At 40.2% G+C, this 27,606-nt stretch overlaps 1 protein-coding gene across 2 annotated transcripts in view; it reads right to left on the bottom strand.

Annotated features, from left to right (window-relative positions):
- Positions 1–27,402, bottom strand: part of C2H3orf70 (chromosome 2 C3orf70 homolog) — an 80,524-nt gene extending 53,122 nt beyond the window's left edge. The window contains exon 1 of one of the 2 annotated variants that reach the window (XM_017955613.3): positions 27,226–27,402. In XM_017955613.3, coding sequence (XP_017811102.1) covers positions 27,226–27,307 — 82 coding nt within the window. In that variant the 5' untranslated portion in view covers positions 27,308–27,402. Of the gene's footprint in view, positions 1–25,579; positions 26,020–27,225 lie in introns of those variants that run through there. The other variant, XM_009201233.4, reaches the window with a different exon arrangement.
- Positions 27,403–27,606: the final 204 nt, after the last annotated feature.

Below are 27,606 nucleotides of genomic sequence, written 5' to 3'. Positions count from 1 at the left end.
AACTATCAATGATATAGTGTCTAAGTTCAAGCTGCCAATGTCTTTGTATAGCTAATAACTTATGACAGCTGAAAGCTCTAGGCCCATTTCCTAGGTAAAATAGCCTAGAGAAGTTGTTGTAAGATGATAGAAAAGGATGTCAGTCACAGACTGAAGGATCTGTCTTCTCAGACAAGTGAAATTCAGGGATATATGACAAAATAGATATAGAACAGCATCATTACTGTCAGTACAGAGTCCCAAATAGTTTCCCTGGGTGCCTCTAGACACAAGCAGCCAGGAAGAAATACCTGAGAAATAATATAAAAAACAGAAAGTTACAATGCATACTGAGGAGACTCAAACTCCAACTTCCACATGTTTTAATTCATCTTATCATAAACAACCCAAGAAACAGATATTATCTTCATTTACATTAAGGACATGGGTTTCTTTGCTTTAAGTGAAACATTCATGGGAAAAAACAGGACTGACCCCATCATTTCTGGGTCCTAGTGCAAAACGAAAATGCTGGCCCCTTGTTCAAAACTTAGAGACCACATGGTCCTTCTAAGAGTGGGACCTCTCCAACTGCTGTTGTATGGCCACAAAACAGGCCCTGGAGAGAAGGTACAGCCTGCTGACAAATTTTAAACATGCAAGAAATCACTTGTCCATTCCCTTACTGCAATGATAATCACACGATAAAAATATTATTCAAAATCTTCACATCTGAATCCCCAAAGGAGATTCTACAGCCTTTTAAAAATCCACTTTACTGTCTCAGCAAAGATCTCCAGTTATCTGTTTTCCATCTTTTCTACTGATATTCCCCAATTCCCTTATCTCATATCCAGGAAAATCTGAAACTGTCTTTCCACTGCCTCCTGTAAGAGGTCCCTTTTATATGCCTGAGTATCATTTTGGGCTGTCTATCTAGAACCACAGGATGAAAAAGTAAAAGTAAAAAAATACTAATTCATTTTGACAGAACTAAAATAAGCTAACAGTTGGGAAGATATTAATCAGTTTAAAGACTGGGCCTAAAAATAAGATAAATAAGGTGTTACTGAAAAACTAACTGTTACTGCAGAACTGTAAAGTTCTTATAATTTTATCTCAACTTTTAAGAAAAAGTCTAATTTCTAATTCCCTGAGAAGACATATAGATTAGCTTAAGAAAGGAACTAAGACCTAGACATTCATTTTTTTAAAAAATTATTATTATTTTTTGAGATGGAGTCTCATTCTTGTCGCCCAGGATGGAGTGCAGTGACGTGATCTTAGTTCACCGCAACCTCCGCTTCTGGGGTTCAAGCAATTCTCCTGCCTCAGCCTCCAGAGTAGCTGGGATTACAGGTGCGTGCCACCATGCCCAGCTAATTTTTGCATTTTTAGTAGAGACGAGGTTTCCCCATGTTGGCCAGGCTGGTCTCGAACTCCTGACCTCAGGTGATCCACCGCCTCAGCCTCTCAAAGTAATGGGATTACAGACGTGAGCCACCACAACCGGCCACTATTTGTTTTCTTAATGTCCGAGTAAACTGACTCCCTCAAAAAAAGCAAATCCATATAATCAACATGTGAACAATCTAGAGTAGATACAACAGCTTTAAAAAATTGAGATGTTGAAAACCAACTTTTATGAGTTAAGGTTACAGGACCATACTTTCCCCTCAAGATCAGCTTCAATTTTTTCATTAGTGTGTATTCACTAAAACAAACACAAAGTTAAGCATAAACCACTTATGCTTATAGTTCTTATACAACTGCAAAGCAGAAACTAATTTTCAAATACACAAGCAACAAGCCAATAATCATCAAATTGGCAACATTAATTTAATATGACATATGATAATGCTGTTTTTTAGACAGTTAACAGCTGCTTGAAACCTGACAATGGTCCTCACTGACACAGCATAGATTCTTTAAATGGTATCAGCCCTGAAGACTTTAGTGAGTGCTTTTATAACATAACAAAACCACCAGGTAAAAAGTGAAAAACGGTGGCTCACGGCTGTAATCCCAGCACTTTGGGAGGCGAGGCCGGTGGATCACCTGAGGTCAGGAGTTCGAGGCCAGTCTAGCCAACATGGTGAAACGCCGTCTCTACTTTAAATCTAAAAATTAGCCAGGCATGGTGGCACATGCCTGTAATCCCATCTACTTGAGAGGCTGAGGCAGGAGACTCACCTGAACCCCAGAAGCAGAGGTTGCAGTGAGCTATTGCACCACTGCACTCCTGCCGGGGCTACAGAGCGAGACTGTTTCAGAAAAAAAAAAGAAAAAAACTCATGAAATCAGAGAAGTTTTTGAGTTTTCTAACTCCTTTTCTGAAAATAAATGGATTCGTACCTGATTAACCTTGAAGGCTACTTAGTCCAGAAAAACCTAACTTTGTTTTATGATAATGTTGATGATTTCTTCAGTTTCCTCATTTTATGTAAAACAGATAAACAGATGCCTGATTGAAGCAGAATGGGGGACCCAGCACAGGTCACTTTCACTATGAATTTCCTTCCATTAAATTCTATCTTAGCATAATTTGAAAAACTGTGAAACAGATGATCTCAAGGTGCTTTCTTTCCTAGGTTCTAGAGAACTTAGCGGTAATTTCTATCACACCATGAATGTATGGATTTAATCAAGTGATTAATAATAATATCTGAGTTTAATAATTAATAACAAATATTCCTTGAGTGCCCAGCATGTTGATCATAATTTTAAAAATTCAATTACCTATTTCTCTTTAAAAGTTTCTATGCACATAAATTTTAAATTATTAATTTTTTTTCTGTGAGTCAAAGACAGATACTATTAAATACATTAGCCATGACTTTTTAAATTACAGCTTTTATTTTAGATACAGGGTATCTATGTGCAGGATGGTAATGTGGGTATACTGCACCCAGGTAGTAAACACAGTCCCCAACAGGTAGTTTTTCAGTCCTGGCCCCCTTCGTCTGCCCTCTAGAAGTCCACAGTGTCTACTGTTCCCATGTTCAAGTCCATGTGTTCGCATTGTTTAGCTCCCACTTGTAAGTGAGAACATGTGGTATTTGGTTTTCTAGTTTTTGCATTCACTCACTTAGGATAATGGCCTCCAGCTACATGTATGTTGCTGAAGAAAACATAATTTTGTTCTTTTTTACGGCTGCACAGAATTCCATGTGGGTATGTGCCACATTTTCTTTATTCACTCCACCACTGATGGGCACACGTAAGTTGATTCCATTTCTTTGCTATCGTGAATAGTGCTGTGGTGAACATACGAGTGCATGTGTCTTTTTTCCTTTGGGTATATACCCAACAGTGGGACTGCTGGGTCAAATGGTAGTACTATTTTCAGTTCTTTGAGAAATCTCCCAGCTGCTTTCTGCAGTGACTGAACTAATTTCCACCAACAGTGTAGGAGCATTCCCTTTTCTCCGCAGCTTCACCAACATCTGTTGTTTCTTGACTTTTTAATAATAGAAGGCAATGTTAAAGTTGTCCCATTACCAAAATATTTATATTCAAACAAAATAAACTTATAACATGCTTATTCATATCATTTTGAATTAAGAGCAGATTGTAAAGCGGTAAGTATCATAACATCCAAAAAGTAAAGCCATAAATAGACTAAAGCATAAGTAATATTTTCACTATGGTTAAATAATCAAAGATAAACAATCACTGACATTTTAGCTTAGAGATATTCTCAAAATAAGCAACTAAAATAACAACCAGCCTTCTTTCTGTTCCAGTATACCTCTTGAAATACAACCCTTTAAATTAAGGTTAAACACAGTATTACTTCTTTCTATTTTTCCTGTTTCCTTTTCTTCCTAGAAAATTATTTCATGTTTTGTAATTATATCACAAATTCATCCTATAAAAATACTTTAAAGTTTGGGCTAAAAATAAATATATTGGCCAGGTGCAGTGGCTCATGCCTGTAATCCCAGCATTTTGAGAGGCCGAGGCGGGTGGATTATGAGGTCAGAAGATCGAGACCATCCTGGCTAACACGGTGAAACCCTGTCTCTCCTAAAAATACAAAAACAAAATTAGCCAGGCATGGTGGCAGGCGCCTGTAGTCCCAACTACTCGGGAGGCTGAGGCGGGAGAACGGCATGAACCTGGGAGGCAGAGCTTGCAGTGAGCTGAGATCCCACTATTGCTCTCCAGTCTGGGCTATAAAGTATTCTTCATACAATTTTTTTTTTTTTTGAGACAGAGTCTCGCTCAGTTGCCCAGGCTGGATGGTTTGGGTTCTTTCCACTTTTTGGCATTATGATTAATGCTGCTATAAACATTTGTACACAAATTTTTTTATGGACATATGTTTCATTTATTTTGGGTTATCTAGGAGTAGAACTGCTAAGTCATATGGTAACTCTATGTTCAACATTTTGAGTAACTGCCAAACTGTTTCCCAAAGTGGTTACACCATTTTATATTCCCACCAACAATGCATGAGGGTTCTAATCTGTCCACATCCTCACCAACACTTGTTATCTTTCTTTCTGATTACTGCCATTCTAGTTGGTCTGAAGTGGTATTCGTTATGGCTTAAAATGTAATTCTTAAAGGGTGCAGTCTAAAAACAGTAAACAACTAAATGAATATCCACCTTAGCCAAATCAAACTAATTCTACAGAAGCTGTTGTAATTTAACCTGTATGTTAACCATCAGAGGTCTATGACTAGGTGATCATTTCTCCAGTGTTTTGAACAGAGGTGCTTACCACTCAACAAAAAGTAACCAAGTGATAATATCTTGTTATAATAGAGTTTGCCTGAAGTCTGATATCTGGTTAAACAGAGCATTAATATATTTATTGCCTCTTATTATACCGAATTCATATGTACATATACTTATATTCCACGTTGTTCAAAAAAAGCTTTGAAGCAACTTTTATAAAAGGGACATACAACATAGTAGGATTTTTTAACAGACTTTTTTTCTGACCAAATGGTATACCAGGCAACCTGAACAATCCTTCTGCAACTGAAAAATGCTAGAAAAAATTTTGATATTCCTCACTACATTGATGAACTGACAAAAATAAGGAATATTCAGGCAGAAACCCAAGTAAAGGTAGAAATTCAGAGAAGCAAGTGGAAAATTGAGCAAAATGTTTACTTTGAGGATATTTGCTGGGATAGGCAAACTTTAGCTTTTTGGTTTCTGTAACCTTTTAGAAGCTCAGGGTTCATGAAATAAAGCTTAAGGCTTACTACAGATATTATTTTTAAAAAACAAACAAAAAAAAAAACCTCTCCAAAAGATTCACATCAGTGTAAGAGTAAATTACAAATAAACCAACTCCTACAGGGGTTTCACATAGCTTAAACTGAGGACACACAAGGAAAGATGGGAGGAAAAATTGTAACTCACAAGCAAAAGCTGTCCTTCCACAGATTCCAGCCAACCTTCGGACTTCCAGGCTGGTCCAGATCTGTCAAGCTATTTGTTTAGTCTAAAGCAATCCTGTAGTAATAATGTCCCTAGGCATCTGGAGAAAGCAAAAGCAAATCTGATGTGAAGCAATTCCATGGGATAACATTCCATGGGATAAACTGGAGCTCACAGTTAAAAATTGCAAAACATACAAATGAGCAAGGCGTTTAGTAAAATCCAGTAGAATCGGATCTGTAGAGATTCAAATATTGGAACTATCAGAAACAGAACATAAAACAAATATGTTTCTTGTATTCACAGAAATAAAAGAAAGTGAAGATATGAGTAAAAACAAGCAACTATTAAAAATGAGGAAGTCTTTTTCAAAATGACTATTTGAAAAGAATCAAACAGAAGATCTGTAAAATACTAAAAAAAAGATTAAAAACTCAATGCATTGATTTAATTAATTTAACGCACTCTATATGGCCTTCTGGACAATTTCTTCAGCTATGCCTTCCACTTTACTTTGTTCAGATCTGTGAACAAAGTGGAAGGCACAGCTGAAGAAATTCTCCAGAAGGCAGTATAGAGTGACAAAGAGATTCAATATGAAACAGACAATATAAAATAAAGGTTAAAAAATGAATGACAAAGTGAAAACATATAATACATATCTAATCAAAGTTCCAGAAGAAGAAGACAATGAGAATGGGGAAAGGACAGTATTTGAAGAGTGGGTGGTGAGGTATTTTCTAAAATTGATGAAGGACATCAATCCACAGATTGAAGAAGCTAAATTAACTCTAAAAAGGATACATAAAAAGAATTCCAGTATAGACACACAGAGAAACGTAGAACTCCAAAAACAAAGATACTACCTAAAAGGCAGCTAGAGAAAAAAGAGACAGATAACTTTCCAAGGAATGGCAAAAGAGACAGATAACTTTCAAAAGAATGACAACTGACAGCTGACTTCTTCACAGCAACAAAGAAATCCAGAAGATGGTGGTATGATCTTCGATATACTGGAAGTCTATTATAGTGTTACACTCAGTGAAAATACCTTTGAAGAACAGTTAAAAACAAAAATATGCTCAACTTCATTCATAATATGAGAAATGTAAATTAAAACCACTGAGATACCATTTCTCACTTATAACCATTGGCAAAAACTCAAAAGCTTGACAATACACTCTGTTGCTGAAGCTATGAGAAAATAGGCATTCTTATATGTTGCTGGTGGGAGGGCAAATGGTACAACCCATATGAAACAGAATTTGGCAATATCTAATAAAACTACAGATGTATTTATCATTTGATCCAGCAATCCCACTTCTAGGACTTTAAAGATGTACCTCCACAAATATATCTTGACAACAGATGCACAAGTTAGTCATTGCAACATTATTTGTAAAAGTAAAATATGAGAAACAAACAAAATGCTCAGCAATAAGAAATTGGTTAAAAAGCCTATTAACACAGGCCAGGCATGGTGGCTCATGCCTGTAATCCCAGCACTTTGGGAGGCCGAGGCGGGTGGATCATCTGAGGTCAGGAGTTTGAGACCAGCCTGGCCAACACAGCAAAACCCTGTCCCTACTAAAATACAAAAAAATTAGCCGGGCATGGTGCACACCTGAATCACAGCTACTTGGGAGGCTGAGACAGGAGAATCCCTTGAACCCCCATGGAGGCTGCATGCAGTGAGCCCAGATCACGCTACTGCACTCCAGCCTGGGTGACAGAGTGAGAGTTGTCTCAAAACAAAAACAAAAACAAAAACAAAACACATCTATTACATATATATGCAACAAAGTAGCATGCCAGCACAAAGAAAGGAGAAAGAAGCCACCTGTAATCCCAGCACTTTGGGAGGCTGAGGTGGGCGGATCGCTTGAGCTCAGGAGGCCAAGACCATTCTGGGCAACATGGTGAAATCCCATCTCTACAAAAAAAATAGAAAAATTAGCTGGGCTTGGTGGCGCATGCCCGTAGTCCCAGCTACTCAGGAGGCTGAGGTGGGAGGATGGCTTGAGCCCAGGAGTACAAGACTGCAGTGAGCTATGATTGTGCCACTGCACTCCAGCCTGGGTGATACAGTCAGACTCTGTCTCAAAAAGAAAAAGAAAAAAAATACATACATACATATATATATATATTTAGAGGAGACAGATTCAAATGCAGTAGAAGGTATTGAGATACCAATGAAACTTTTTTAGTATTCTTTTTTATATAGGTTGACTTTTTATTCTGGTGACAGTAACACCAAATAGTGTGACTTTTGAACCATGAAAATGTTTACCTATTCAAAAATTAAAGTCAAATAAAAAAGATGGAGACTAATATTTCCAGGAAAATGGAACAGATACTTTTCCCTATTCTTCCCCACTAAGTACAGCTAAAAACCTTAGACATTACATTTAAAACAAACAGAAACAGACTGAAAGGTGGGGAGAAGAAGCCTGACCAACTAGGGACCTTGGGGCCCAAGCAACCACATGGTAGTGAGTTCCCTGGTGTTTTCTTGCGTGTCTTTTTCTCCTCCTGTTTGCCAGATGTGGGGCTAAAAAAGCTGTCGATCAGGAAATACAAATGGCAGCAGACAAAAGAAGCTCTAACAAATGCCTGCTCTCTCTAGCCAAGGGACCAGGGGAAGAAGCAACCTAAAATGACAAAAAAACTTTTAGAGAATAACTGCTCTACTCCAGCCAAACATCAGAGGAGAAAAAACTGTGTACTTTACCCCAATCCATACCAGTAAAGGCTGAGAGCTGGGGCGAAAGATGAACTTCCATCCTTGAAAGGCTCTAAAAAGGTACCTCAACACTCTAGCCAGGAAGTGTCAGAGGCCTCGCAGAAGTCAGGACTCAGTGGTACTGGGGCCCCCCACTGTGGTGTCAGTGGAGGCCTAAGGGAGAGCAAAAACTCCCACTTCCACCCAGAGATACCAAGGAGCCTCATCTCCAGCGTGTCCATGGAGGACGAGTGTGAAATCTGGACTTCTCTCTCCACCTGGCGATAATGAGGGCGCAGCCCCTTCCCTTGCCAGAATGGTATCCCAAAAAAGTCAGTAAAAACAAAAGATCTTATTTAATTAAGATTCAGAATCTCTTCATATAATGGAAAAATGTTCAGATTTTAATTGAAAATCATTTGTCATAAAAACAAACCAGGGAGAACTCAAACTAAATGAAAAATAACAATACAGATGCCAAATACTGAGATGACAGAGATGTTAGAATGATTTGACAATAAATTTAAAGCAACCATGAAAGAAAAAATGCTTCAGTGAGCAACTGCAAACACACTTGAAGCAAATGAAAATGGAGAATGCCTCGGACAAAAAATAATCTCGGCAAAAACAAGAACAACAAAGAACTGGGCTGGGCACGGTGGCTCACACCTGTAATCCCAGCACTTTGGGAGGCTGAGGCAGGCAGAACACCTGAGGCCAGGAGTTCAAGACCAGCCTGGCCAACATGATGAAACTCCGTATCTACTAAAAAATAATAATACAAAAATTAGCCAGAGGCTGGGAAAGATGTGGGGAGGGGTTGAGTAGAAGTTGGTTAATGGGTACAAACATACATTAGATCAAAGGGAAAATTTCTGATGTTTGATAGCAAAGTAGGGTGACTATAGCTAACGACAATGTATTGCATATTTCAAAATAATTGAAACAGAGAACTTGAAATGTTCCCAACACATAGAAATGATAAATACTAAGTGATGAATATCCAAACTACCCTGACTTGATCACACATTCTATGCATGTAACAAAATATCACATGTATCCCATAAATATATACAAACATTGTGTCAATAAAAAATTAAATTGAATTTTTAAAAGATACACAAAGAAGACATTCAAAAATATCAGAGATAAATCAAAATGGAATTCAAAAAAATGTTCAAATAAATCACAAGAAGGCAGAAAAAAGAAAAATAAAAAACAATGAGAAAAAACAAAATAAAATATAAAATGGCAGACATAATCTATAACTCATCAATAATCACATAAAATGTAAATGGTCTAAAAACATTAATTAAGAGATTAGCAGAATGGCTTGCAATGCAGGACAAAACATATGCTGTGTACAAGAAACTACAAATTTAACAGTATAGTGAGGTTGAAAATAAAAGGAAGGAAAAGATACATCACGGGAACATTAACCAAAAGAAAGCAGTTATGGCTATATTAATATCACTAAAGTCAACTTCAGAGAAAAGAAAATTACCAGATAAAGAGAGGGACATCAGATAATGAAAAAAGGGTCAGTTTAACAAGGTATCAGCAATCCTAAATGTGTATGCATCAGACAAAAGAACTACAAATATCTGGCCGGGCATGGTGGCTCACGCCTGTAATCCCAGCACTTTGAGAGGCCGAGGTGGGTGGATCACCTGAGGTCAGGAGTTCGAGACCAGCCTGGCCAAAATGGAGAAACCCCGTCTCTACTAAAAACACAAAAATTAGCCAGGTGTGGTGGTGCATGCCTGTAATCCCAGCTACTCAGGAGGAAGGCAGGAGAATTGCCTGAACCCAGGAGGTGGAGGTTGCAGTGAGCCAAGATTGTGCCACTGCACTCCAGCCTGGGTGACAGAGCAAAACTCTGTCTCAAAAACAAAACAAAACAAAAAAACCCTACAAATATCTGTGGGTAAACTAACAGACTTAAAAGGACAAACCCACAATTTATGTGAACCCCTCTGATATGGTTTGGTTGTGTCCCCACCTAAATCTCATCTTGAATTCCCACATTTTGTAGGAGGGACCTGGTGGAAGGTAATTGAATGTCTTTCCCGTGCTGTTCTCGTGGTAGTGAATAAGTCTCACAACATCTGATGGTTATAAAAAGGGGATTTTCCCTGCATAAGCACTCCTCTCGTTGTCCACTGCCATCCACGTAAGATGTGACTGGCTCCTCCTTGCCTTCCGCCATGATTGTGAGGCTTCCCAGACACGTGGAACTGTAAGTCCAGTTAAGCCTCTTTCTTTTGTAAATTGCCCAGTCTCAAGTATGTCTTTATCAGCTGCATGAAAACAAACTAATACACCCTCTTTCAACAATTGACAGAACATACAGACAGAAAATAAGCAAGGATGTAGAAGAACTCAACAACAAAATCAATAAACAGGATTTAAAAGACATTTATAGAACACTTCATCCAACAACAGCAGCATACCCATTCTTTCCAGGTGTCCATGACACTTGACCCATATCCTGGGCCACAAAACAAACCTCAACAATTTCAAAATAATTAAAATCATACAAAGTAGAATCAAGCTAGAAACCAATTAGTAAAAAGTTAGAAAAATCTCCAAGCACTTGGAATAATCCATGGTCAGAAAGGAAGTTTTGAGGGAAATCAAAAGTTACACGGAACTGAAAGAAAATGAAAATAAAACACATAAAAATGTATGACACACAGCTAAAGCAGTGCTGAAAGGAATTTTTACAGTAACAAACGCATACATTAGAAAGAATAAAAGCCTCAAATCAGTAATCTAAGCTCTCACCATCAAGAAGCTAGAAAAAGAAGCACAAAATAAACCCAAAGTGAGCAGAAAGAAGAGCATAATAAAGATGAGAGCAGAAATCAAAGACATATTAAACAGAAAAACTGACAGAAAGAAAATCAATGAAACAAAGAGCTACCTCTTTTAAGGTCAATGAAGCTAACAAACCTCTAACAAGACAGACAAAGAATAAAGACAAATGACACAAATTACCAGTATCAGGAATGAAGCAGAGGATGTCATTACACACCATGGAGACAACAAAAGTATAAGGAACTATTATTAACAACTCTACAAGCATAAATTTGACAACTCAAAATGAAATAAACCAATTCCTGTAAAAATGCCAATAATCTACACTCATCCCTTGGTAATTATTTGAATAGCCCTATAATACCAAGAAAATTGAATTAGTAATTTTTAAACTCAAAAAAAAAAAAAAGAAAGAAATCCCCAGGCCCAGATGGTTTTACAGGAGCATTCTACCAAATGTTTAAAGAAAATTTAATATCAGTTCTGCACATTTTCATCGAGAAAACAGAAGGGGAAAAACTTTCTAATTCATTGTATGAAGTTACTATTACTGGACACCAAAACCAGACAGTAAAACAAAACAAAACAAAAACTATGACCAATACCTGTCATAAATATAGACATAAAAATATTTAACAAACTATTAGCCAATAGAATTCAACAATACATTAAAATAATTACCCTTTATCAAGTGGAGTTTATTCCATGGATGCAAGGCTGGTTCAATACTTGAAAATAAATCAATATAATCTACCACATTAACAGGTTAATGAGGAAAAATTACATGATCCCATCAATTGATTTTTAAAAAGCATCTGACAAAACTTAATACCCATTCAAGATTTTTTTTAAAACCTCTCAGAAAATAGGAATAGAGGAGGAACTTCCTCAACTTGACAAAGAACATCTACAAAACATCTACTGCTAACATTATACTTAAAGGTGAAAGATTTGGCTGGGCAGAGTGACTCACACCTGTAATCCCAACACTGTGAGAGGCCAAGGCGAGAGGACTGTTTAAGGCCAGAAGTTAAAATAGTTAAGACTGTGTGTCTACAGAAAAAATTTTTAAATTAGCTGGACATGGTGGCATACGCCTGTAGTTCCAGCTACTTGAGTGGCTGAAGCAGGAGGATCATTTGAGCCCAAGAGGTAGAGGCTGCAATGACCTATGATCACACTGCTGCATTCCAGCCTGGGTGACAGTGAGACCCTGTGTCAAAAAAGGAGAGGGAGAGGGAAGGGGAGGGGAAGGAGGAGGAGAAGAGAGGATGAGGAGGGAGGAGGAGCAGAAGGAGGAGAAAGGGAGAGGGAGAAGGAGGAGAAGACGAAGAAGAAAGAGCAAGAAAGAAGTCAACGATGACGAAAGAAAAAGTGGGAAAAAATCAGTCTACCCAGCCAGGCTCGGTGGCTCACACCTGTAACCCCAGCACTTTGGGAGGCCAAAGCGGGCAGATCACCAGGGGTCAGAAGTTTGAGACCAGCCTGGCCAACATGGTGAAACCCCGTTTCTACCAAAAATACAAAAATTAGCTGGGTGTGGTGGTGCATGCCTGTAATCCCAGCTACTCAGGAGGCTGAGACAGGATAATTGCTTGAACCCAGGAGGCAGATGTTGCAGTGAGCCAAGATCACGCCACTGCACTCCAGCCTGGGTGACAGAACAAGACTGTCTCCAAAAATAAAAATAAATAAAAATAAAAAATAAACCAGTCTACCCAACTTAAAGACTTCTTATACAGCTATAGTAGGCAAGATTGTATGGTACTGGCAGAAGAAGAGACATGAAAACCAGTGGGACAAAACAGAAAGCCCAGAAATAAGACCCACACAATATGATTTTTAACAAAGGTATAACAGCAGCTCAATGGTGGAATGATAATCTTTCAACAAATGGTGCTGGAGCAACTGGACATCCATAGGCAAAGAAGTGAATTGGAATCTAAGCCACACCTTATAAAAAATTACTCATAATGAATAATGGAATTAAATATGAAACTTAAAACTATAAAAATTTTAGAAAAAAATTAAAATATTTGAAATCTCAAGCTTGGCAAAGAGTTCTTAAAAGCATCAATAAAGCACAATCCATAAAAGGAAAACACTGATAAATTGGACTCCATCAAAATTTAAAATTTTGTATCTCAAAAGAGCCTGTTAACTTACCAAATTATACACAGTCATCTCTCAGTATACACATCAGACTGGTTTCAGAACGCCCACCTGAACATACTCAAGTCCCACAGTTAGCCCTCAGTACTCATGGGTTTCACACCCTGGGAATACTGTATTTGCAATCCACGTTTGGTTGTAAAACCCCATCATAAGTGGACTCACGCAGTTCAAACCGATGTTGTTCAAGGGTCAACTATAAACTCATTATGCAGTTTTTTGGCATATAAATAAACATGGGGGAAGCCTCTGCTAAGAGGATGAAAAGATAAACTATGGAGAAAATATTTGCAAACCACTAGACAAAAGTCTAGTAGCTGTAATAAAGAACTCTCAAAACTCAGTTTAAAAAATCCAATTAGAAAAGAATAAAAGACATGAACAGACATTTCACTACAGAGGATATATAAATGGCAAATAAGCACATGAATATTAGATATTAGGTGAATGCAAATTAAAACCAAAATGAGTCATCAATACACACCTGTTGTGGCTGCATGTTTGTCCCCTAAAATTCATATGTTGAAATCCTAATCCTCAATGTGAGGGTCTTAGGGAAGAGGGGCCTTTGGGAAGTAATTATAGGTCTTGAGGGTAGAGCCCTCATGAATGGGTTTAGAGCCCTTATAAAAAAGACGCCAGGGCCAGGCAGTGGCTCACACCTGGAATCTCAGCACTTGGGAAGCCCAGGCGGATGGATCACTTGAGTCCAGGAGTTTGAGACCTGCCTGGCCATCATGGTGAAACCCCATCTCTACAGAAAAAAAAAAAAAAAAAAAATACAAAAATTAGCCAGGCATGGTGACCCACACCTGTAATCCCAGCTACTTGGAAGGCTGACGCGGGAGAATCGCTTGAACCCAGGAGGCGGCGGCTGCAGTGACCCAAGATCTTGCCACTGCACTCCAGCCTGGGCAACAGAGTGAGACTCCGTCTCAAAAAAAAAGAAAGAAAAAGACCCCAGAAAGTGCGGTATCCCTCTTTCCATCAAGTGAGGATATGGTGAGAAATCAGCAATCTAGAACCCAGAAGACAACCCTTGCCAGAACCCAACGATGCTGGCACCCTTACCTCAGTCTTCCAGCATCTAGAACTGCGAGAAATAAACTTCTGTTGTTTATAAGCCACCCAGTCTCTGGTACTTTGTTATAGCAGCCTGGACTCACTAAGACAAAAGCTATCAGAATGCCTTAAAAAAACAAAGACAGTGACAACACCAAATGCTGGTGAGCATACGGTGAAGCTAGGCCAGTTATACACTGCTAATGGGAATGTAAAATGGAATAGACTCTCTGGAAAACAGTGTGGCAGTTTCTTAAAAAAAAAAAAAAAAAAAAAATGTAACTACCATACAGCCTAGCAACTGCACTCTTGAACATTTATACCAGAGAAATGAAGGCTATGTTCAACTAGAAAATTGTACATAAATGTTTATAGCAGATTTATTTATAATAACTAAACACTGAAAACAACTTAGATGTCCTTCAATAGGTGAAAAGTTAAACTGTGGTACATATATACCATGGAATACTACTCAGCAATAAAAAGGAACAAACCACTGATATATCCAACAACCTGATGGATCTCCAGAGAGTTATGTTGAATTTAAAAAGCCAATCCAAAAGGTTACGTACTCTATGTTTCCACTTATATAACATTCTGAGAATAAAATTATAGAAATGAAGAATAGGTTAGTGAGTATTACGATATATTAGAAACCAGGGTTTTACTGACAAGAGAAGTACAAGTATGCAGTGGGGAAATGCAAAGGATACACACACACAAATTTCCTAAATTTGTCCACTGAAAAGTCCTAAATGCAATAATCTCTTAATAAAGATAAGCAGACTCAAAATCCAGATAATGGTTTCCATACCATTTCTCATGAAAAGGAACTCGGGTTCCCTGGAAAAATTTTGGATCTGGGGCAGGGAAATTATTAGGTAAGCCTGGGACATCTTGTGCCAGAAAACTGGGAAATGCTCAAAAAAAAGTTGAGATATATTAAAAAGACACAGAAGCCGGCTTGCAGGCATTCTTACTGGCCAAATTTAAAGACAATTTGAACATTAAAAAGAATTATAATACTTGATTAAAACATATTGAAAAAAAAATAATCAATTTGGCTGGGCACAGTGGCTCACACCTGTAATCCCAGCACTTGGGGAGGCCAAGGCAGGCATCGCTTGAGCTCACAAGTTTGAGACCAGCCTGGACAACACAGTGAAATTCCCTCTCTACAAAAGTAAAATAAGCCAGGCATGGTGGCATGCTTCTGTGGCCCCAGCTACTTGGAGGCTGAGGTGGAAGGACTGCTTGACCCTGGGAAGCAGAGGCTGCAGTGAGGCGAGATCACGCACTGCACTCCAGCCTGGGTGACATAGCGAAACCCTGCTCAAAAACAAAGAATTAATTTGTTTATAGTAACAGGAGAAAGATGGGGTACAGTTAGAGAACCTCTTCCTCATAAAAGATGTCATCAAATGATAGAAGGAATGACGAAATGTGAACATCACTGTTTTGCAACCACCAATGTAATAAGTGATGTATGCGAGGATCTTCAGCCAATACTCAAATCACTGGGTTAAAGTTTGTTAGGGAACAGACTATTCACCCAGCATCAAAGTATCACCCCACAGATTACTTATTAAAAACAAAAGGGAAAAAAAGCAAAAGGCATCTTTATAATGGAAAGATGTGGCAGTTACCACCTTAGCCTTGGTAGAACAAGACACATGATACGTTTTCTTTCTTTTTTTTTCTGAGACGGAGTCTCGCTCTGGAGTTGCCCAGGCTGGAGTGCAGTGGCCGGATCTCAGCTCACTGCAAGCTCCGCCTGCCGGGTTTACGCCATTCTCCTGCCTCAGCCTCCCAAGCAGCTGGGACTACAGGCGCCCGCCAACTCGCCCGGCTAGTTTTTTATATTTTTTAGTAGAGACAGGGTTTCACCGTGTTAGCCAGGATGGTCTCGATCTCCTGACCTCGTGATCCGCCCGTCTCGGCCTCCCAAAGTGCTGGGATTACAGGTTTGAGCCACCGCGCCCGGCCTATGATATGTTTTCTCATGTGATGCTGTGAGAAGGGCACAATATCACCCACATAATAACGTGACAAAAAGTGTTTAACGTAAATCTAATCACGATGAAACAATTAGGCAAATTCAGAATATAGGGCATTCTACGAACAGTTAACTTGGACTCTTCAAAAAATTCAAGTCATCCAAAAAAAGTGATTGGTTCAGAGTGATTAAAAGAGGCTAAAGTTATTTAACAATGAAATGCAATATATGAATCTTCATTGAACCCTGGATTTTTAAAAGTCATTTTCTTTACAATTAAGAAAACTATGGTAGACTGAATTACTGTTAATTATCTTAGGTGTGAGTATAGTATTACGGTTACATGGAAAAATGTCCTCATTCTTAAGACAGGCAGACTGATATATTTCTCTTTCTTTGGCATACTGATATATTTTCATATGAAGTGTCATGATGTCTGTAACTTTCTTCTAAATGTATTGGGGGAAAAAAGTGAGAGAGGAAGAGAGTGTGTAGTTAGAAAAAGGGAAAGATAAAGTAAATGAGTCCAACAGATAGAATTTTCCATGAAATACCAAATGGTTATATTCTTAGTGCTTTTATTTCACTAAACATCTATTAAAATGAGATAGAGATATACAGAAGTACATCTGTATTACACCAAAACATCCAGTTTTAAATGGACAAATAAGCACTAGTGAGGTTAAAGAATCTGTCCTACTTGGGAAGGCATTGTACAGATACAGCTGGGGAAGGGAGGTGTTGGTATTATACATTGTTGACACTCCAGATATTACACATTATTGGCAGTATGCTTACAAAATACTTTTAAAATATCAGAAAATTCAAGAATAAGAGAAAAGCAAAGGAAAAATCCTGTGATTGTGAGTAAATAACTTGCAAAATAACTTGCAAAGACTGCAATTAAGTTTACAGGACCAGCATTCTAGCAACCAAGACTCCTCTATTAACTAGCACTCTTGCCATTTTTCAGTACACACTGATGAGACTTCTAAAGCATCAAAGTTGAATATGTTCAGTTTCACTTTAGCATAGGATAAGCTTTATAATATTTGAATCCTTTGAAACTTGTTAACCCATGTTTGATATATATGGTAGCTCTCTATTATTTGGTATATTTGATTAACCAGAGCTGTCCATTGCTTAACAATGGAGGAAAACAGGATGAAGCTGGGGTGTGAGAAATAGAGCAAAACATAAGATTTCATGATTTTTTAAAAAAGCAATCATCACATAGGAACTATTACTTTCCATAATGAGAGCAATAAAAAATTCTAAGTGTAATATTCACAACATGTATTTTTATTCTTTGTTGATTTTCAGTGTTTAATTGAACAAATCAGTAGGGACACAGAGGAGATTCCGGATTAACGAGGACATCTGAGGAAGGGGGAAAACAACTGTGGACTTTGACAATCACAACACCATGCAGCTGATTCTATTATTCCCATATTAACGATGTGAAAACTGAAAAACAGGTTAAGTAACTTCCCCAAACCACATAACTATTAAGTAGGCACAGCCCATTCAAACGTGAAGTCTGACTCCAGTGCCTACCATCAGGGCATCTACAATACCTAGTATTTCCACTGCTTTTTGCTTTTTTTGGAGGAGGGGCTGATCCTTTCATTCACTGAATACTTGCACTAAGTACTTTGCTTGCAATATATAGTGTATTTATTTATTTATTTTTGAGACACAGTCTCAATCTGCTGCCCAGGCGGAGTGCAGTGGCGCAATCTCGAATCACTGCAACCTCCACCTCCCAGGGTCAAGCAATTCTTGTGCCTCAGCCTCCCAAGTACCTGGGATTACGTGCATGTACCACCACGCACGGCTAATTTTTGTATTTTCAATAGAGACGAGGTTTTGCCATGTTGGCCAGGCTGGTCTTGAACTCCTGACCTCAGGTGATCCACCTGCCTTGGCCTCCCAAACTGCTGGGATTACAGGCATGAGCCACCGCACCAGGCCACAATACGTCATTTAATCTTCACAACAACTCTGTGAGGTAGGATTTCTTTAAGAGACGGGGGTCTCGCGATGTTGCTCCTGGGCCAAAGCGGTCCCGAGTAACTGGCACTACAGGCACCCACCACCGTGCCTGGATGAAATAGAATTGTCATTCCTATTTTTCAGAAGAGTACACGGAAGCTGCAGGAGATTCAGTAATCTACCCAGTCACCCTGCAAACAGTAAGACTCAGTTCAAATGCAGATGTTCTTTGTTGGACTATACTCTGCCTTCCACATTCTATGTATATACGATTCCTTTTTTTTTTAAGAAAACAAATCCTCTACCAGACAACTTTTGGTTGCCAAAGGCATGTGTTCCTATATTGATTTGGAATTAACAACACAATTTCCCTGGAAACATTCTTTCCTGTAATTAATGAGATCTATAACATGAGAGAACAAATTCGGATGAAGTGAGGATTTTGTAATGTGGGAAATTATAGAAAGGCCCTCAAAAGCCATGTGGTTTAAATCTCTAAGTTCAACAGGCCTGGAAGCCAGTAATAATTAATGGTATGTATGCAAATCTAAAAATGGCTTGTGCCAGTCAGAGATTAGTTGAGGATATGACATGACTGAAGCTTCATATCATACAAATAATAAAAACTGCCTAGTCTTTTTTGCTTCTTTATATTTTTTAATTTTATTTTATTCAAAAACATTATTAAATGTTTTCTAAAGCATGGTTTTATAGAGTTCACAACCTTTCCAAAAATATTCATACTGCATATAATTGCCCTTCTCTTAAAATCAGAAAGCATTCTCAACATGCTAGTTCCAAAAGGAATTTAAAACAGCTGAAATCATCCTTACTATACCTTCAGTGGAACCGAGAAACCGACAGCCCTGGTTGCCAGCTGGTCTGTAAGATTTTGATATACATTTGCCACAGGCAGCTGGGGGTACTACACGTGACCTTGGGCAAATTTCCTAATCTTAAAAATGAGGATAGTAACAGTACCTATTTCATAAGACTGTTGTGACCTTTAAATGAGCAAGTACATGCAAAAAGATTACAAAAAGTTATGTGCCTGTACATAGCCATGATGTATGTTACTTGTTATTGCTGAAGTTTATGTGCATCCATCATTGAAGCACCAGCTACACAGAAAGACACTTATCAGCATTCTCTATCTCTAGAAGAACCTATCAGCTTTCTCTTAACCTGGAAGAACCTATCAGCGTTCTCTATCTCTGGAGGAACCTATCAGCTTTCTCTTATCTCTGGAAGAACCTATCAGCGTTCTCTACCTCTGGAAGCGCTTTGAGGAAACTCACTCAGAACTTCACCTCACACCTCTCCTCTTAAAATCTGTATCCTCTTCCTTCAACCACTAGGCAAGGTTAGAACCCTCATTTTTAGAAAAAAACTTTAGTTGACTTTTCCAACCAAATTACCGTTCCTTATTTTGTGGTGTTGTTGCTAGTTTTCATTCGTCAAACTCCTTAAACACATTTTTTGTAGCTATTGTTATTGATATGAATCAGAAGTCCTTTAGGAAAACCAGATGGCATTTTCCCATGGAAGTCAGAACCTGATTTTGTGAGTTTTCCTAGAGTTGTACAAGTAGGAAAACAGAACAAATAGAATAACACAAAACCACAATGCTAATTTACTGACGAAAAAAGTATATCTGCCCCAAGGTCCTGACAGTTGAACCCTCTAATCAACTCCTCCTCTCCCTACAGGAAATCTATAAATAGGAAGCCAAATGTATAACCAAACATTTGCTGGGACAGCGCAGCCATAAGGACCAGAGATATTAAACTCTCTAGGCAGCACACTACCTTCTCTCAACAGTCTTGAAAAGCACTCCCAAATTCTGCCTCTCCAACTCCCATTTTTCTCTATTTCTATGCTGCCCATCTACCTTTTGCTGTGACAGTCTTCCTTTAGATATGCTAATATCATCTGTTAGACTACATCAAGTCCCACTCTTCCTGCTTTCAACCTGAAACAGAATCTTTTAAGATGTCTTCTACAGAAAACTGAGCTTATCTATTATGTGATTTTCTTAAGCCAACTCAGTTTTGCTGGTAGCACCTACGTCATACCACATCCACCCACTCAGCCCCACCTGTCACCTTCTAATCACTTTCTCTTCCTTAACCCTTAACTTGAATGTCATTTCCTATCACATACAGTGACCTCTTTACAGTTCTCATTCTTCTGGATTTAACTACTGCAACTGATACAACTTGCCACCCATTTCTTAAAAACTTTCCCCATCATTGGCTTTAATGGAACTGAGCTCTGTTGGTTCTGCTCACTAATTTTAAATTGCTCTACAGTGCAATGATGGTTAAGAGTCCAGGTGTAGAACCAAACAGACCTAGATCCGAATCCAGGCTCCCCTCCTTACTATGTGCTCATGGAAAAGCTCTAAGCCTTGTTCCTCAACTGTGAAATGGACATAATTACATAATTGGCTATTAAGTGCTCAGCATAATAAGCTTATTCTGGCACAAAGTAATCACTCAGTAAATATTAACAATTATCTCTGTGTCCTAATTCTTAGCTCCTAACACTCTGTTCTCTTTTGCCTTGAGAGCCTCCAACAGCTTTGACTAATGCTTCAATTAAGTATATTCCTGAAGTCACTGTTGCAAGACTAAACCTTTCACCCTCTTCTCCATAATAATGAAAATCACTTTTGTGTATTTTACCAATATCTAATAATTAGCCTGCTGAAAACTGGTTTCATCTTCATACCCTTTCTTAAAACGTTAATTTCCCTTGGCTTCTGCAATACCGTATTTTCCAGATTTTTCTTCTCTAGCCATCTCTTCTTAGACTCCTCTGCCAGCTTATCCTCTTGTACCCAGACTCTGATGTCCTAAAAGAAAACACTCTGGTGTTGTAAAGGGAAAGTTTAATGGTTTTCTTTACTTCTCATGCTAGTCTCTACCAAGGTGCTCATGCTTCATCACAGCTACAACTGCAACCTATAAGTAAGTAAATTACTTCCATATTATTTCCGGCCCGGACCTCTCCCCTGAGTTCTACATCTCTATATCTAACTGCCTACTGACAACACCATGTGAGGACAAAGGCAGCTTAAATTCAGCAGATCCAAAACTGGATTCATGACCTTCCTCCAAATCCTAGTTACCCAGTATTTTATTGTTGTTAGTGAATGGCACCCCCATCCACAGCTGCATAAAGCAGAATTCTAGAAGTTAACCGTAATAATCTTCCCCTCCCTTCCCAACCAAATTTAATCAACCCTACAGATTTCACCTCAAATATCTGTCAAATACACTGACTTATCTCCACCTCCACCAATCTAATTTCTTATTCTTTCTAAGTATTCTAAGTAGCCACAGAATTCTACTTTACAATACCTACATATGATTTCTTTCCCATCCCTCTTCTCTAGCCAAGCCATGTATTTTTTTCTCTCTTAAAACGCCTCTTGAAAACCTTCACTCGTTAATTCAAGCCAATATCACTCCTTACTGGGAAAAATTAAGTTACACATTCACATTCATGGTTAATTCGGCTTAATAATCTATTTTTGACAGTGATACCAACAGAACACATGATGCTTTCCTCCCAGACAACATCCTCAAAAATGCAGCATTACCCAAATACACTAGTCATTTCCTTTGATAATGCATCGAGCACTGAATCTGTGAATGTATACGTGCTTTATGTCTTTTATGGACATATATATATATTTTTAAGCTTTTTCTATTTTATAAGTCTATACATTTCACAAGATTAAAATCAACCACATAAAACTGAACTTCCTTGTTTTGAATCTACCTTTTTCAAGCGTCGGGATAATCCTCTCATTTTAGTATTCTCAGATTTGGCAAACAAACTGACAGTTTTCTCACTTCTATCATTTGTGATTTTAAAAGAATTACAAAAATAAATACAGTATGGGCTGGGCGTGGTGGCTCATGCCTGTAATCCCAGCACTTTGGGAAGCTGAGGTGAGCGAATCACCTGAGATCAGGAGTTTGAGACCAGCCTGGCCAATATGGTGAAACCTCGTCTCTACTAAAAATACAAAATTAGCCAGGCATGGTGGTGCATGCCTGTAATTCCAGCTACTTGGGAGGCTGAGGCAGGAGAATCGCTTAAACCCGGGAGGTGGAGGTTGCAGTGAGCAGAGATTGCACCACTACACTCCAGCCTGGGCGACAAGAGCGAGACTCTGTCTCAAAAAAAAAAAAAAAAAAAAGTGAAAACAGTATGATTGTGTCCTTAGACTCTGCATATAAGGTCCATAATGGTCCATATTGGGTCCACTATGGTCCAGCTGTATTCATATTTGTATTCTGAGTTTCTAAAATAATGTCTCATAAAGAGAAGTGCTCAATATATGTTCAACAGAATTAAAGGAATTCTGCTTAGGACTGATACTATAAACTCCATGAATACCAAAAAGGAAAGGAGAACTTTTCAAGTATGTTAACTCTGCTTATTTTGGGCTAGAAAAGGTAGAATTAATGCCCAGTATAACTGAGGAGACTGTAACAGAGCACCAGCTGCTTTAAATGAAGTCAAGCTTTTAGTGAATGGGATCACTGAACTGCTGCCAGTGGAGGAAGTGTGGAGAACCGGAGGATTGCCAAAGACTGGAAAAGAACAAATAACTGTAGTCCTGATTTTTTAAAAGACAGAAACAACTGCCAACGACAGTCCAGTATACTTGACGTCAATCCTTTTCTAAATTCAGATTATTTATTTTAAAACAGTTTCTAACCATTTGGAAAAGAAAATGGTGACCATTTGTGGAATCAACCTGAGTTTTACCAGATTAATCTAATTTCCTGTTTTTTGTTTTTTGTTTTTTTAAAGAGTGTATGTACAGATAGGTCACAGATCAAAAAGAGGCAGTAAAAACAGTGTGTTGACAGGATTTTAACAAGGTATTTGACCAGGTTTTCATTACACCCATATACAAGATAAATATAAGATGGATAACAGTGCAACTAGGAGGCTAGGTAATTGTTTGATCAATCATAACTAACAAGTGCTCATTAATGAATTGCTATCAACCTGAAGGGCGGTTCTACCCACAAGCTTCAGGACTCTATCTCTTGCTTTCTCTTGTTCAACAATGTTATCAATAACTTTAATGAAGATGTACTGTACTACTGTTGGTATGCAGTGTGGGGATGACATGAACCTAGGAGAAACAGCTTATAAATATATTAAGAAAGAGCCAGGATCTAAAAACACACACACACAAAATTAGGCTAACTCTAATGAAATGAAATTTAATAGGAAAAGATATCTAAGGGATCAGTATCTGTGTCCAAATATATATATATATATGTAACTGTGAGATGGGCAAACAGTGGCTTGTCATGTATGTTTAAAAAAAAAAAAAGCTCAATGGCTTTGATGGTAAACTTAGTTCAATCTGACAGCAGCAAGCTCAGTATGTGATGAAGATATCAGAAAAGCTAATGTGATGCTAGCTGCAGCAGTAGTAGTATCTCGAACATGGGAGGTAGTGGTCTTGTTCAACTCTAGACTGATCAGACCACAACTGGAATATTGTCTACCTTTCTAGGGGCCACAGTCTTCAAAAGATCAAAACCACCTTGGCACATGTTCAGAAGAGAACAACCAAGATGCTTAGGAGCCTGGATACTATTCCATAAAAAGAAAGGCAGAAGGGACTGGAAATTTATAAATAGGACAAAGCAATGCCTTAAGAGAAAGATGATCACTAGCTTCATTCAGTCATTCAATGAACATTATTGTTAAACCTATTTCAGGAAAGACATTGTGAGAATGGCCAGGGATACAGAGCGAAGACAGTCCATATGCGCAAGAAATTCGTATGTATATTCAGCTACGTATATATGAAGAGTTGAAACAGCCATGATCTAAAAAAGGATTCGATTGTTCTATATGATTTCATAAGGCAGAAATAGGAGCAGAAGAAAGAAGTTAGAAAGTAACTGATTTCAGCTCCATATAAGGAAGAGTATTTTAAGAGTCAAGGCTAATGAAGGGAGAAGCTGTCTATGAAGACTGCCAGGTTCCCATCAGTAACGATGTACTTACAGAAGACACTGTCAAAATAAGACAGATAGTAACCTGGACTATCTTGAATATTCCTCACATTTTACACAACGATTCTATACTTTCCCACGAAATGAATGAATGTCCAGATTCTACTTGTGCACCTCAGTATCCCAGGTTTCCTAGAGTTGCTACTTCCAACTCGGTACCCTGTCCCACCGTGAAGCAATGCTTTATATTAACAAATGAGAACAGATCTGAGCACAATAGGAGTAATGAGAAACAGGAAGAAACTGGCCCACCGGCAAATGGAACACCAAAAATCAATACTGTTCTATGTGCCCAGAATTTGTAAAGAAAATGATCCTCTATCCTTGAATTCATGAATTCGATTTAAAATATCCATTTATGTTCGATTAATGTAAATAAGGATTTGTTATGTACTGCATCCCTGGTTGTCAGCTATTTTTTTTCTCCTCAACAAAGAAAAATTCATTTTAACTTAAGATCACCTGGAAAATGTCCTAAATAAGCACTCCAAAGCCCTCTATTATAAATGTATGTGGAAAGTAACTTTAGAATATATTTCTTAAAAGGAATGATTCATCGGATATAGTCCAAATACTATTAGCTAATCAAATTGTGAAATTCTAATTAAATGGCTACTTAAGTTTAATCTATTTAAAAATCACAGGCAGGAGGATAAACACAAAGAAAGGGTTTAGACCATTTGGTTCTGGCTTTTATAAATTGGTTTAAGATTATTAAGCTTACTTTCGCTCATTTTAGTTTGTAATTTTGTAAGTCTCATTTATTGGCTTTAAATTCTACAACTGGGTATTTAAGGAGCTCAACCTTCCAAACTGTTAATATTAACTTCTTGGGAGCAATCCCTCCCACATTAGCGCTTTTTCTCAATTTGTGTACAATCAAGGGGGAACAATTGGATTTCCAAAGGCTCCTTCTTTTAAATAGCAGCCCAGGAAGACAAAAGTGAGAAAGAAAAAGAGGAGCATCTTTAACCACCAGCCTTGAAAAAAGGCATCTCCTACGGCTGTCACCAACTCTGCTGGCTCTCTCCCATTTCTCAAAACACTGCCTGGACGCGTTGGTCAAAAAAAGAAAAAGAAAAAAACAGATTCCCGCTTCCCTGGGACAGGGAGCTCCCTTTTGCAGAAGTAGCTAAAGAAAGGAGGCGCCCCACGGGATTTCATCTCGTCGCCAAGGCAGCGCCAACCCGAGCCGTCCGGCGCGAGGAAAGCTCCGGCGGGCCCAGAGCCCAGGGTGGCCCCAGCCTGCGGCAGAGCAACCCCGGCCGAGCCCGGAGCTCCGCGGCCACAGAGTCCAGGCAGCGACCCCGGACGGCCCGGCGGCGTCCCCCGGACCGCGGCGGAAGGCGGGAAGACGCGGCTCGACTTACAGTGACACCATCCTAGGTGACAGCACCAGTGCAGCTTGAAGCACTTGCCATGGCTGTGCGTGGCACAGATGGACAGCCCGTCGCACGGCTGGAAGTCGGGTCTGCGGGCGGCACAACTCCGCGCCAAGGCCTGAGCCTCGTCTAGTTTCTCGCTCTTCCAACCCCGCTCGGGCGCCGGCGACGCCGCCGCACTCATTTCCTCTCCCTCCGCGCGGAGCCGACACCGGGAGCCCGAGAGAAGCGACGTCTGGGCGGGCAGGAAGCCGAGCCGGCTGCGGACGCGGGAGGGCGCGGCACGGGCTGGGAGTCACGCCAGCACGCGGCGGCGGCGGGAGCGCGGCGGTCCCAGGCTCGAGGAGGAGCCGCCCCGGGCGCTGCGACCGGGGCCGGGCCTGCCGCCTCCCTCCCTCCGCCGCGGCGCGCGCCGCGCCCCACGCGCACACGCACGCGGACAGGCGCGCGCCGGTCGGCCCCGCGCGATGTTCTTCAGCTAGCCCGGCCTCCTCACACACACCCCGCCGGGGAGCGCGGCCGTCGGCGTCCCAGCCGATCACAGCGAGGTCCTGCTCACACACTCACTCCTTCCTCGGAGAAAGACGCCGACGGAGGGCCGTGGTGAACACACACTCCTCGGCCGCTTTGTACTCACGCACGCCGGCCTACATATGCACTTCCCTCCGAGTGACACTGGCCACCGAGAACTGACACGCTTCCACACGCTCCACGGAGGGCTGCGCACACCCGGCCCACGCCCACCCGAACCTCCAGTGGCCCGGACCCGGCGCATCCCGGAGCGAGGATCTCACACACACAGCCTCTCCCCGCGCGCGTCTCACATCTCCCTCGTACACACCTCCCCGTGTCTGGGCATGGAGCCCCTGGGAGGCGCGCACACGCTCGTGCACACGCGCGCCCTCCCCCGCACAGGGCCGGCCTCCCGCCCCAGCGCGGCCACTCAGCGTGTCAGGGGCCAGCACCGCCAATCCCTGGCCGCCTCGCCCCAAACCCCAGGCCTTCCCGCGCCCGCCCCAACCTTCTCCTGGACTGCAGCCCCTCCCCCTTCTCCTCCCACCCCCGCCTCCGTTGAGCGGGAAAGCAACCAAGCTGGGTGCAGTGATGTGTGTGTGTCTGCATATGTGTAATTTGGTGTGCAAGGGATGTGTGTGGCGTGCCTGTCTATGATTTGGAGTATGTGTGGTGCGTATGCGTGTGTGGTTGGTGTGTGGTTAGGTGCGTTCATGGTACATGGTGGGTGGTATGCATGATGCAAGTGACTGGTGAGCTGTGTGTATACGTGTGTGTGTGAGATGAATGTTATAGCTGAGGTGTGGTGTGGGTGGTGTGTGTGTAGTTGAGTGTATGTGGTGTGCAGAATATGTGTATGTGTGTAGTTGGACGTGCACGTGCTTGTGCACGTGGTGTGGAGGTGGATGTGCTTAGTAATACAGAGTATTTGGTGTGTGTATGGTATATGTGTGGCAGTGCAGTGCGTGTATCTGGCATGTCGAGTGTGTGCATCGTATATATGGATCAAATCGGGTGTATGTGGTACATAGGGGTGGGTGGGCACACAAACAGGACTCATTTTTGTGGAGGACTCTGCCTTTGTGTGTTAGTGCCTGCCCTGGCCAGCAGGTGTGACTGACCTTGTGGTGGCTGCGGCTTCCTCACACAATCGGCTTGCACTCTTCCCTCCTGGGGACAAGTTGCTCCAAATAGATTTTCCATGCCAGGCTCTGCTGCTGAGAACCGACCCCAGGCTGGATTCAGTGAAGAGGAAACAAACCATTTGCTCCCAGGGTGCACTGCTGGGAATTAGTGTTCCCCTGCAACAAGGCCAGAACCCAGCCTTGAGCACAGGAAAGGAGGGGACACCCCCTTCCTTCTTTGCCAAATGTTTTTCACAGCACAGAAGAATGCTTGTTCAAGGAACAAGGCTTTCAGCACAAACACTGTGGGAACATGTTTATGCCCAGGTCCACTTTCTCCTTTATGCCTTTCCTGCTTTGCACTGACAAGAGACTCAT

This window comes from Papio anubis, chromosome 2 (genome assembly GCF_008728515.1).
Source record: "Papio anubis isolate 15944 chromosome 2, Panubis1.0, whole genome shotgun sequence".
NCBI classification, from domain to species: Eukaryota; Metazoa; Chordata; class Mammalia; order Primates; family Cercopithecidae; genus Papio; species Papio anubis.
Note: the sequence above shows the minus strand (reverse complement) of the source record. Positions and strands in the feature narration are given on the sequence as shown.